The 13,370-nt window shown below is 44.4% G+C and overlaps 1 protein-coding gene across 5 annotated transcripts in view; it reads right to left on the minus strand.

Moving 5' to 3' along the window:
• Positions 1-13,370, minus strand: part of LOC148273049 (protein diaphanous-like) — a 93,715-nt gene that overhangs the window by 23,803 nt on the left and 56,542 nt on the right. For all 5 annotated transcript variants that reach the window (XM_088239211.1, XM_088239213.1, XM_088239212.1 and 2 more), the window contains exons 11-15: positions 12,824-12,954; positions 11,977-12,131; positions 10,411-10,465; positions 9,253-9,315; positions 7,874-8,007 (exon numbers count right to left, since the gene is read on the minus strand). In XM_088239211.1, the coding sequence (XP_088095337.1) occupies positions 7,874-8,007; positions 9,253-9,315; positions 10,411-10,465; positions 11,977-12,131; positions 12,824-12,954 (538 nt within the window). The remainder of the gene's footprint in view (positions 1-7,873; positions 8,008-9,252; positions 9,316-10,410; positions 10,466-11,976; positions 12,132-12,823; positions 12,955-13,370) is intronic.

A 13,370-nucleotide genomic window follows, 5' to 3' on the forward strand; every position in this document is an offset into this window, starting at 1 on the left:
CTTCTTCTCTGGACGGTCCTCTAGTAGTAGTGGGATGAGCCGGATCGCTGGTCGGGCATATTCTCCGGCCGCCGTCTGAACTCGTGCGGTCCGCACCTGTCCATCGGCAGCCAGTCGTGTCTCCATGATCCTCCCTCTTGTCCACTGGTTGCGGGGTGATGACGGGTCGGCGATCACTACAAGATCGCCGACTTTCAATGGCTCCGATCTATCGAGCCACTTTTTCCTCTGTGCTAGTGTAGGCAGAAACTCGCCCAGCCAGCGTCGCCAAAATTTGTCGGCTAGTTGCTGGGCTATCCGCCACTGCTTTCTCAGGCAGATATTCTCCGTTTCTTTGGGGTAGAAGGCGAGATGTGTGCGTGCCCCGGCCGAACCAATTAGGAAGTGGTTCGGAGTCAATGGGGTTTCATCTGCGGGGTCCACCGCCACATGGCTAAGGGGACGGCTGTTTACCGAGAATTCGGCCTCGGCGAACGCCGTCAACAGGGTCTCCTCTCGTGGAGATTGTTCTTTGAGGATAGCGACTAGGGAGGTTTTAACTGATCTCACTAGTCGCTCCCACGCGCCACCCATATGCGGTGAGGATGGCGGTATATACTTCCATTCTACGCCTTTATTTGCAAGTTCTATTTGGAATGCGGCGTCATTATGGAGATCAGCAATTGATTCTCGCATTTCTCTGTCGGCGCCGTGGAAATTTGTTCCGTTATCGGAATGGATCACCCTCGGTTGGCCTCTTCTAGCGGTCATCCGTCTGATGGCTTGGATGGCCGCGTCACTTGTCAGGGATGATGCTAACTCGAGGTGTATGGCTCTGGTCGTCATACAGGTGAATAAGACACCGTATCGCTTCTCCCGGCGTCGCCCTATCGTAACATATAGGGGGCCAAAGTAGTCCAACCCACAGTGGGTGAATGGTCGTTGGTAGCTGGCCACTCGCGCCTCCGGTATCTGGCCCATTTGCGGTGTGCCGGCTCGTCCTCGCCGAACTCGGCAGATGGCGCACCTGTGACTTATATTTCTCAGCGTCCCTCGTAACTTGAGCACGTAGAAGTTACGTCTCACGTCACATAACACTCTCTCCGTCCCCGGATGCCCGGCTCGTCTGTGGTACTCCTCCAGGAGCAGGCGGGTATATCTATGGGCGCCATCCAATATTATAGGCGCCCTCAGTCCTTCTGATGTATCTGTGTTCCTCAAGCGTGTTCCCATTCGCATGGCACCCTTGTCGTCTATGTGCGGCGTCAGCCCGTATAGGCGGCTCCGCGTAGGGAGTCGCTCCCCCCGTCTCAGGGTAGGTATATCGCCACCGAAAGCGTCCGCTTGCGACTGACGGACCCAATGGAGCTCAGCATTTTCTAGCTCCCCGGCCGTCAGTTCGCCAACTTCGCGGGCGCCGTCTCTTCGGCGGCTTTTTTTCACGAAGCGCAGTACCCACGCCGTTGTCCTTATCAAGCGATTCCACGACGAGAATCGCTGTGGCGCGGGTAGCGCCTCGCTGGTGGTTATCGCCAGTACCACTCGCTCTGCTTTCTTCTCCAGCATCGCATCGTCCGGAGTGGGCGTCATCTTCTTTTCTCGAGGCCATGATTCTTCTCCTTGCCGGAGGTAGTCTGGCCCCTGGAACCATACTCCTTCGAGGGACAGGTCAAGCGGGCGGCCATCTCTCGTACCGATGTCGGCGGGGTTGAGTTTTGTCGGCACCCACTTCCAGTCCGCGGCGTCGGTGAGTTCGTCTATCTCACCTAGCCGATTGGCCACGAACGTTGAGTAGGCGCGCGGCTCCGACCGGATCCAGCACAGGACCGTTGTGGAGTCAGTCCAGTACACCACCTTTTCTATGGCGCACTGGGTTTCTCTCCTGATGGTGGCCGCCAGTCTGGCCGCCATGAGTGCGCCCTGTAGCTCAAGGCGCGGTATTGACATCACCTTTAACGGCGTCACTTTGCATTTACTGCTGATAAAGGTGGTCTTCTTGCCCTCGGTCGTGTTCTCCACGTAGTAAGCTACTGCGCAGATCGCCACTTCCGAGGCGTCGCTGAATAGATGTAGTTCTCGGCGGTTCCACCGACTTACTATGGCGCATCTGGGGATGGCGCAATTTAAATTTTCTAACTGTGCGATCCAATTTTGCCATCTAGTCTTATGATCTTCTCTTATCGTTTCGTCCCATCCGGTTTGAGCCCTCCATACATCCTGTAGGAGCATCTTAGAGCGGATGACGAGACATCCCAGGAATCCGACCGGGTCAAAAACTCGCATCACTGCACTCAACAGCTCCCTTTTAGTGGGCCAACTGTCGCTACCCTGGCCGAGTGGGTCGTCAAATTGATAAATAAACTCATCTGTGGCAGGTCTCCAAGTCACTCCCAGGACTCGTCCTGTGAATTCATTTGTAGCGCCGGCCGTCTCGTGCGCTTCCGTTAGGTATATCGGCGTGGCCGGCGCGGCGCGCGCTTCAGGCGGCACCGAACTGAGCACTTCACTCTTGTTGCTAGCCCAGTTCGTCAGTGTAAACCCGCCTCGGCGTAGGACTTCGGATACCTCCCGGACCATTTTCTCAGCAGCGCCGGCATCGTCCATGGCGTCCAAATAATCATCCATATAAAATTTGGATTTGCATGCCGCCGCTGCCTCCGGGAACTCGTTCTGACTCTGTTCGGCCACTGTATTTCGCACATACTGCGCAGAACTTGGTGAGCACGCGGCTCCAAAAGTCATTGACGTCATCTTGTAGGTTTTCGGCATCGACTCCGGATTATCTCGCCAGAGATAAAGTTGAGCGAGTTGATCTTGTTTTGCGATTTTTATTTGTAAAAACATTTCACTTATGTCCGCCGCAAGCGCTATATGTCCCTCCCGGAATCGAAACATATTTCCCAATAGCGATGATAATAGGTCCGGTCCGGCCATTAACTTGTCGTTGAGAGAGACGCCTCTATACTTGCTTGCGGCGTCGAAGACTACCCGTATTTTGGCGGGTTTCTTCGGATTAATGACCGCAAAATGTGGCAGGTACCACCTCTTTGGTACGTTATTTAATTCACTTTCACATACCTCGGATGCATATCCCTTTTGTAAGTATCCGTTCATTTTCTCATGATATGCGGCGGCAAGCTCTCTGTTATTTCTTAATTTTCTTTCCACTCCTTCCAGGCGGCTGAGAGCGTGTTGCCTATTGTTGGGCAACCACGTATCTCCGTCTTTCCACAAGAGTCCAGTCTCCCAATGTCCATCCTGAAGAGGTTTTGTCGTGGCTTGCATGATCGCGTATGCGCGCGTTATCTGTCTGTCAACGCGCGTGGCACTCGTTACTCCCAACGAGTCGATTGTGAAGTTATTTTTTACAAGACTTGCTAAATTAACGCAGCACTTGGTTTGCTGCGCACTATCACTGTCAGTCGGGCTTGTGGGTAGCTCCGACACGATACGCTCGTTCTGTCCGCGGCACTCGTGATTTGCTTCGGTGGTTACAAACGGCCTTACTGGCCCGTTACACTCGCGATTCACTTCCGCGATTGTAAGCGGCATTACTAGCGAGCTATACTCGCTATTCACTTCGGCGGTTGTGAGTGGCATTACTAGCCCGTTTCGCGCGCGATTCACTGCCGCGGTTATAGGCGGCATTACAAGCCCGCTACACTCGCGATTCACTACCGTAGAGCACTTTGATTTACTCATAGTCGCGAGCGTAATGTTGTTTTGCGCCAGTGCGCTGCCGTTGACTCTACCGTGAGTCACCCAGCCTAACAAGGTTCTTGAACGGATTTCATCACCGTTCGTTATCACTTCCCGTGACACTATTACGCCAGCGTTGTCTTGCCCGATGATCATTTGTGGCTTGACAATTCTCGAACCGTTCGCGGTTCCACTGCGTGCACACGGCGCTTGTGGAAGGTTCAATTCTCGCACTGTGTTCGCTCCGATGCGATATGAAATGTCACTATTTCCTTTTATGTTCACTTGCACTCGGCGCGTGTCTATCGTTGCACTATTTCCACCGATTCCGCGGATCGAGATAACATCACTACGTCCGCGGGCTCCCACTTTGTTCGCGACTTCATTGTCTATCAACGTGATAGTGGAACCCTCGTCCAGCATTGCGTTCACTGTTACGCGTCCCCGTGGTCCGCTTATTTCCACTTCGATCACTTTTAATAGAACTTTCGAGTCACTATTCGGTCCGCTCATTACCCCGACGAACTGATTCCCTTCGGGCACTATTGCGGTCTCACTAACGCTGTCGGCGCTATTCACTCGCGGCTCGTGTAATAACTTGTGATGGTTCGCTGTACACGTACCCACGTTGCACTTAGCAGTGCTTCGGCACTGGTTTGCTCGGTGTCCGTCACTCAGGCACCGATAACACAATTTTCTATTTCGCACAAAGTCTCGTCGCATCAATAGCGACATCTTCGCAAACTCGTTACATGCACTTAACTTATGACCGCTACGGCCGCACTTCGCGCACTTTGATTCTGTTGTTGGCCGTGATTCCGTCGCCGCGAACACTGTTTCCTTTCCACGCGCCGGTAACTTCGTCTTTTCAAAGGCGCAGGCGTCCTTGGCGTTGTCCGCGAAAACCATGATCCAGTCCACGAAGTCGCGAAGTGTTGCCTTCTTGTTAGCTCCTTTCCGCGACATCACCCAGAGTTGCCGCGTGAAAAACGGGAGTCGAAGCACCATCTCGTTCAGCAGTTCGTCCGAATGCAGATGTTCTTTGCGCCTCTTTTCCAACGTGAGGCACATGTTCCGTACGGCAATCGCGAACTCCACTAAATCGTCCATGGTGCTTTCTGCCGTCAGTCGCGGTGATTTTCGCAGCTTGTCCAACTGCGTGCTCATGATGACGTCCGGGCGGTCGTAGTGCGTCTCGAGGGTGCTCATGATCTTGTGAACATCCTTTGATTCCACTAGTAGTCCCTCCACTAGCGCCCGGGCGGGCCCTTTGAGTGCCTTCTTCAGCCTGAGAAGGTTTTCCGGGTCCGTCAGTTGGCACAGCTCTGAAGACTCCCAGAATTGGTCGCAGAATGCCGGCCAATGCACGGGGCTGCCGCTGAAGTCCTGTAGCTCCCTGGCGTTCCCCTGTCGAGCGAGCATGGCGCCGATGCGTGTTTCCTCTTCCTGGGTTTGTCCTCGATTCCCTCCTTGCTTTGCCAGCAAGGCCTCGAGTGCCAGCGTGAAACGGTCGGCTGGTTCGGCGTTGGTGTGCTCCTCGACCCATCTCTCTGTGTTGCGGCGCGCCGTTTCCTTCGGCCTCGCCTCTTGATTGTCCTCCTCAGAGAAAGGCTCGTTCCTCTTGGGGTAGACAGGATCAATGACTAGCGCGTCCCGGTCCTGGGGCGCGCTCGATGTAGCTTCCTTCTCCGCCTGGGCCAGAGCGGTCCGCGCTCCGAGTTGCGCGGTGTCTGGCTGAGCGGCTGGCTTGCTTGTAGTTCCCAAAAGCGACATCAGTTGCTTGATTTGCTTCTCGTAGTGTCTTCTCTCCCGACGCCTCTCAGATCTCTCGTTCTGCAGCGTCTCGTCAGTCGCAGTCGGCGAGGGGGTTGCTTCTTCCTGAAGAGTGATGTCACCTTCCGAATCGGAATCTCCATCCGATACGGGCTTGGTGGGCTGCTCCTCGGCGTTCTTTCCAGAGCGTAGTGAGGCGGGCATCGTAGATTCGTCTCGGCTGAAGACTCAAAGTAGATGGCAGCTGAAGATCACAATCCGGCGAGTCGAAGGACCAGAAACTGTACTGTACAAGTAACAGTTTGGACTGTATTCCACAATCCTGTAGCAAGGGGTAGGTGTTGGCCGTGTCTCGCTGCCGTCGTCGCTCTCGGGGTCGTAAATCCCGAAAGTTATGTAGTCTCGAAATTCCTCTCAAGTCCGGTGTCACTGCGTAGGTCGGTGGAAGATACTGGTTCGTAGTCCTGGGGTGAAGCGATGGTCAAGTCCAAGATGTAGATCCAGTAGTAGAGCGGGAGGTCGGGCGGGGTGACGAAATGAAACGATCAGACTAACTTGATGTCTCGAGGCGAACTCAATATTTATTCTTTAAAATGTACACATTATATAGGGCGTGTTGCGGGCTCCCGCTACCTGCGTCCGAACCGGCGTTAGGCCAATACGGGAGTGGGGGGGGAAATACCGCTCCCACTATACCCGGCCGGCGCGCCTCCCCCAAAGTGCATATAGGGAGGTGCCGGCGCTCGGCCCGGTCACTTCGCTGGGAGCCGCCGCACGCGCCACATCAATTACAAATGCCTTTTTTAAGGCAGTCCTTAGTCTTTATACAAATACAAATATGCATGTTAGGGCAATAACGCGTCAAACGTCTAGATTCAGGCCCTTTTTAGGGCCTGTAACACAAATTCCTGCTCTATAGTACCCCGGTATCGCTAAAGTCAGACCCGAAAGTGGAATATTCATCCTTTATTGTGGGTCCAACATTTAGCCTACAGATACCGGGGGCCCTAACTATATTATTGCATTTTCATTTACATATTTAACCGTCCGTTACAGCCGATTAAGGCTGTAGTCTGGTAAAACGCACGCAAAATGAGGAAATCATACGATTTTGCAAATTTAAACTAATGTTTTTTTTTAATCACGCAATAATAAAAAAACATAAATTAGATATAAACAATATTTTTTAAAGGTATTTCTGTTAAAAAATAACCTTAAAAGTTTTATGTAACTAAAATATAATTACTTTTAGACTGACAGATTACGCCATTTCAAATTTAGACTAAACTTAGGTATCTGGGATATCAATAAAGACTAAGTAATGAACAAAAATTTGTTGTAATAATTTGAAGATAATAAATTAAACATGAAAGTGGTCGAAGCCGAATTTTTTTGAAAAGAAATACGAGCATTTTAAATCACATACATTTTTGTGACTTTTTTTTATTTTATTTTATTTTTATATTTATTTCTACGTTAAATTATGCCTTTGAAAAAATATTGCTTTTATCAAATTTGTTTTTTAATTTTTTTTTAACTGCGCGATTAAAAAAAACAATTGTTTTAAAATGGCAAAATCGTATGATTTCCTCATTTTGTGTGCGTTTTACCAGCCTAAAGTATTGAACTGAGATAATGTTAATTTCTTGAGATTATTCACACATTCTAAACAAAATATTAGGCATGTTCCGTTTGACAGGTTAGCTCGAAGTCTTAGTGCGTGGCCACAGTGGCGACTGTTTTAAGGTCTGACCACTTAGTTTGCGGGGAAGTCAAACCAGTTTGATCTTGACACGCGCGACACAACGTTTTCTGCAGAATGGTGAATGTTACACAGAGTGTAAAGTGGCCACTTAAACCAGCCAGTGACAGGTCATAAGCGCTGTAAATGCCTAGACTTCCATATTCCCTTCTTAAAAATGTTTTTCCTCTCTGTTGCAACAAATTTACAGTGTTGATACACTTGTTGACTATTTTTCCATGTTTTTATTAAGTTGGCATCCCGTTAAATGCATGTGGTGAGCCGTGACACAAGCTTCTTTATGACCTACTAGAAGAACTCTCCCGCCAGCTCCTTCCCCCCCTTCAGAACCTCTTTCTGCACCTGCTCGTCAGTTGAAAATTTAATTCCACCTATGCGTTCCTTCAGGGAGTTGAAAAGATGATAATCTGAAGGCGCCCAGTCAAGGGAATACGGGGGAGGTTCAAAACATCCCAACATTTTATTTTAAACAAGCACTACGAAGCGTACACAGCAGTCAGCTAACTCATAGCGGCGTCAACTCCTCAATAGTTCAGGGTAAGTACTACGCATGTGCCAAACTGCAATACAAACTAAAGAAATACAAACTAAACTTAATTTCTGAATTTGCCTGATATACTATTCGATAAATCACACAGTTAAAGGCTTCTGTTTACTTACCATTGGCGCCATGGGCATCATGCCCCCGGGGGGCGGCGGAGGCGGTGGGCCCCCCATGCCGGGTGGTGGGGGCGGCGGCGGGGGGCCGCCTCCCATGCCGGGGAGCGGAGGCGGCGGCGGGGGACCACCTCCACCTTGTTTCAAAAAAATAACATAAATAAGGGGAGAACAAAACGAAATAATGGCGCAGGGGAGCCATTTAAAGGTCCTTACTGGGCTATTCTCAAAATTTGATTGAATTTATCTAATTTACCTGGTTCATATGTTTTCCCATTTTTCTAGAAACAAAAAAATTTAATGGTTTTTTATTTGTTAATAGACTATCAAACGAAGCTAAAAAATTTAATACAATATTTTTATATTTCGTATTATCATCGCTATGATTTTTTTTAAATTACTTCACTCATAAAAAAAATAAAAAAACAGAATTTTGGAAAAAAATTGATCGGAACCAGCATGAACACGATCACACGATACAAGAGAAAAGAACAAAATTAGACTTCCATTTAGGAAAAAGGCAAAGTCACAAAATTCAATTTTCTTTAAAGCAATTAAAAAGTATTACGAAATGGAAAAAAATATTTATGAAGAAAAAAACATATCAAAATTTAAAATAATGGTCAAGACATATGTGATAAACAATTTATAAATTAAATGTATTTGCAATGTTATTATTAGAACACACATAACAATATGTATGATATGTGTGCCCTACTTTAAGATTTAAATAAAATAAATAAATAAAGCCACTAGGTATCGTCGGTGCTTTGTACTGACATTTAAAAGCAAAACCCCATAGTTGTCAGAATACACTAAATGATTTTTTTAAAAAGGCTACTCGGAAAAGGGAAACTTATCACACACAAAAACTAATATGGATGTTGTGGAGAAACAAATTTGTTCATAAGTAATTTTTTCAATTAAATTATTTAAAAATATGTCTTTACAAAAACGCGACATGTTTGGCCTTGACAATTGCGACGTAAAAATTCGTGATGTTCTATTTAAACGGTCACAAAGTTTAAAATTTAACCGAATCGTGACATATTAGGGGCGTGGCCAATGCAATGGACCTTTTTCGTGGGAATTCAAAATTATAAAATTTAAAAATATATTTTATGCACTAATAGAAGAATTATTTTTTTACTTGACAGTATTTTATAGACCCTTATTAATTTAAAATTGTAAAAAAGTGATATTTCCCTATAGTATTGAATCGTTACATCTCTTGCTGGGGCAGTGGGGTCTAGATATCTCTTTTATTCCTTCGTTTTTTTTAATGAAGTTAGTCCAAGTGCTTATAATCTCCCATTGGCAGGGCATATTTTTTTACAAATCAATAATTTCAGTGGAGCACGAAAAATTCATTTGTTTACTACCTGGCATTGGAGGTGGAGGTGGCCCGCACATTCCTGGCATTGGGGGTGGTGGCGGACCCATTCCTAGAAATAAAATAACATCAGTTAACAGCGATACTACTGAAAAAAAAACCGCATAAAAAATTGTTCAGAGTATAATATCGATTTCAGGAAAAAATCAACATCAAAATCCGGCTCGAAGGACCAATAACAAAGTCAGGTTCGAAGGACCAATAATAAAAAAGACTCAAATGAGCTATAATTAAATCAAACTTAAATGACTAACAGTAAAATCTGGCTTGAAGGACTAATAATAAAATAATACGCCTTGAAAGAACAAAAATAAAACAGGCTTAAATGACTAACAGTAAAATCTGTCTCGAAGAACCAATAATAAAATAATACACCTTGAAAGAACAAATAATAAAATCAGGCTTAAATGACTAACAGTATAATCTGTCTTGAAGGACCAATAATAAAATAATACACCTTGAAAGAACAAAAAATAAAATCAGGCCTAAATGACTAACAGTAAAATCTGCCTCGAAGGACCAATAATAAAATAATACACCTTGAAAGAACAAAAAATAAAATCAGGCTTAAATGACTAACAGTAAAATCTGTCTCGAAGGACCAATAATAAAATAATACACCTTGAAAGAACAAATAATAAAATCAGGCTTAAATGACTAACAGTACAATCTGTCTCGAAGGACGAATAATAAATTAATACACCTTGAAAGAACAAAAAATAAAATCAGGCTTGGAAGACCAATAATAATATCCGACACGAAAGACTATTAATTAAATCCGGCTCGATGGACCAGTAATAAATTTTAAATGCAAGAATCATAAATCGGTAGTCAGATGGCAGAAGAGACCATGAGTCATAAAAAAATGTTTGGTAGAACTGAAATAAGACTTGGATTCAATCTACAAACTAAAATATTTTAGTGCTGTTTTTTAGTTTTAAACTGAACAAAACACTTTGATAGGGCGTCATTTTTGTTTTTCATCTAAAATAGTCAGATGACAGATGGTCCCTTCTGTCATCTGACTGCCGAAATATTGCTCCAATTGGTCCACATACACATTCAGTGCAATAATTATAAAAACAACATAATTAAAAACATCTAAATTCACCACGTGCGTAGTTATTAAAAATATTATTTATATTACCTGGCATGGGTGGAGGAGGTGGCGGCATGGGCCCACCGCCCGGAATTGATAAATTCTGAAAAAGAAAATTAAAATAATTAAAACAACATGCAATCTTGAACTAATTATTACTCCACTGTCACACAGAGGAATCAGATAACGGCGAAAGTACTGCACATGGGTATTTGATTTATCACAATTTGACTAAACTGGAGCATTTTTACATTCATCCCAAATGATTGATGGATGCATCGAGAAAATATGAAACTAGATGTCTGAAAACAAACTAACATTAAACCCATCAAAAACGGGACAACTATGGGTGGCTTCAGCCAGACGACAGAATTTGATCCAGGATACGGCCCTACCCAATGTAGGGAGTACCGCTTTACCCACCGTCAAACTACTGGGAGTCTTCCTTAATTCTGACCTTTCTCTTGACGTTCAAATTAGTAGAACGATAAGTTCATGCTTCTACCAGCTGAGACAAATTAAATGCATACACAAAAATTTGCCGGTTGATGCCGCCCGTCAATTCATAAATGCGTTTGTAGTGTCTAGAGTCGATTATTGTAATGGTATCTATGCAGGTCTACCGATGAACAAAATGACCCGCCTACAATCTGTATTGAATGCTGCAGTGAGACTTATTTTCGGAATCTCTAAGTTCAGTCATATCACTCCACTACTTTCGGAACTACACTGGCTACGTTTTCCACAGAGGGTCGAATACAAGCTCTGTTGGCTTATGTATAAGTCACTGCACAACTCTGCTCCGGAATATCTAAGGGAACTATGCATTCCAGATGAACTAGCTGACAGGCGACTCACGCTTAGATCTGCTACGTCTACGGCGAGAGGAAAAGTATATTATACCTCTACGCAAACAGCGCACTAAATTTAGTGAATGCGCATTTGCAGTCGCAGGCCCTATGGCATGAAATGCTCTCCCAGCAGAGGTGCGAGGCTGTGAAAGTGAAGTGATGTTTCGGAAAAAACTTAAAACCCACTTGTTCTCTAAATCATTTGAATAAATCCGTAGCATGTGACAACAAAATAAATTGTTTTAATTAAATTACAAATTTAAAAGCTTCAATTAAATTTATTTTACTTTAGAATCACTATGTAAAGCGCCCTTGAGGTATTATATTACGAAAATGGAGCTATATAAGTTATCCATAATAATAATACTGATTATTCCGCTGTTGACATGTCTATCAAGTATTTTTTGGATTTGATCATCCCATGTCTTTCTCGGTCTTCCTCAATTTCTGCATCCTTCAACAATCGCATCGTAAATCTTTTTAGCCATTCTTTCGTTGTCCATTCGCTCTACGTGTCCAAACTAACGCAGCACCCCTTTCTGGATTTTATCAATAATGCTCATCTCTTCTACACCTACCATACGTAGCTTGACCACACAAAGATCGTATTTCAACAGGATTCATCCTACTTTCACCCTTGTTTTCCCAACTCCATACATGAAGCTCGGAATCAGGACACTTTGCTCGTTATTCTTTTCCTTCCTTTCAGTCTCCGTCGCCCCTCCGGCTTTTGCTTCCCAATCCGGACTATCGCTTTGATTACCTTGGCGATGGCCGCTATGGACGGTGAAGAGGGGTCCTTGAGCCTGGTCTCCAGGTGAGCCAACTTGGCCTCGGCCTCCTGTCGCGCAGCCAATGCGGCCTCTAGTTTCTGGTTCAGCTCCTCGGTCCTCCTCTCGTCTTCCTGTCTGGATTTTTCTGCAGTAAAAAACAAAACACTTTTAGCCGATAGAGAAATATCACATACTACGAATGGCAATAAAAAAAATCATTGCATTTTCAAAATCAAAATGGATATTGTGGAGAAAATGTTTTCATGCATAACTTGAAAAAATAAATGATTAAAAAATAATGTCTTTCAAAAACATGACGTGTTTGGCCTTAATAATTGTAAGTCAAGACGCGTGACATTATTTTCTTTTTTTTTTAAGGAATAACCTGCAAAGCCCCTATTTCAAAGGCTTATCAGCGGTGTAGGAAAGAGAGGATGTGGAAGGAAGCTATGAAAAATACATCACAACACTCAGACCAATTGAGAAAAAAACCTTTCTTGGATTTCTTTCTTGCAACTGGCAGCAATCAAACCCCGCGATGCCAGTCTCACAGTTAGCCGTCTAACCAACTGCGCCACGGCGCCTGTCTATTTAAATTTAAATGGTCCCGAATGAAAAGACACGAAAGCATAGCGTTTTGCCGATATCGCTGAGCTGAAGAAGAAAAAAAAGAGCGCTGTCAAGCATCACAGAAAACGAATTTCAAAAATGTTGCCAACAGTGGAATGAAGATTGGACAAATACATTAGCTCCAGTGGGGAGTACTTTAAAGGCTATTAAAGGTTTTTTGTAAAATATTAGTTTAAAGACTTTGAAGTTCTAAAATAAAATACATACCTATTAAGCCTTCTATTAAAGGCTGTACGTCAATATTAAATCTAGACGTGGCTCTGAAGTCCGGGTCACATCCGTTCTTGTGAAGAACTATTTGTGTGACGCATTCTTCTATCAGCTTGTAGTAAGCCGGTCTGAAATTATATGCATATTATTGATAAGGAATCAAAATTTCATGGAGCGCAAATTATCATGAAAATCTGTTTACATATTATCATAAACTATAGTCCTTAAAATATAGCTTGATTAAATGACAGCTGCCAAACTAATGCCAATAGTGATGGAAAATTAATGATCACTGATCATGTACGGATCAAATCGATTTTATCAGTTTTTTCATGCAAACATGAAACTCTGTTTCCGAAAATTTATTTATTTGTTTATTAACGGACATTGTCCGTGTATACAATAAAAAGGGTTTAAATATTACAATAAAATAATAAAATAAATAAAACAACTTTGTTTTTGACCACTAATTTTTATTTTTCACCGACCGGTTTCAAAGCAAACAAGCTTCTTTGTCAAGGTTTACGTTACTAATGAATTAGTT

Source organism: Micrasema longulum, unplaced genomic scaffold (assembly GCF_059751315.1).
Source record: "Micrasema longulum isolate JH-2025_06_02 unplaced genomic scaffold, ASM5975131v1 h1tg002094l, whole genome shotgun sequence".
Taxonomy (NCBI): domain Eukaryota; kingdom Metazoa; phylum Arthropoda; class Insecta; order Trichoptera; family Brachycentridae; genus Micrasema; species Micrasema longulum.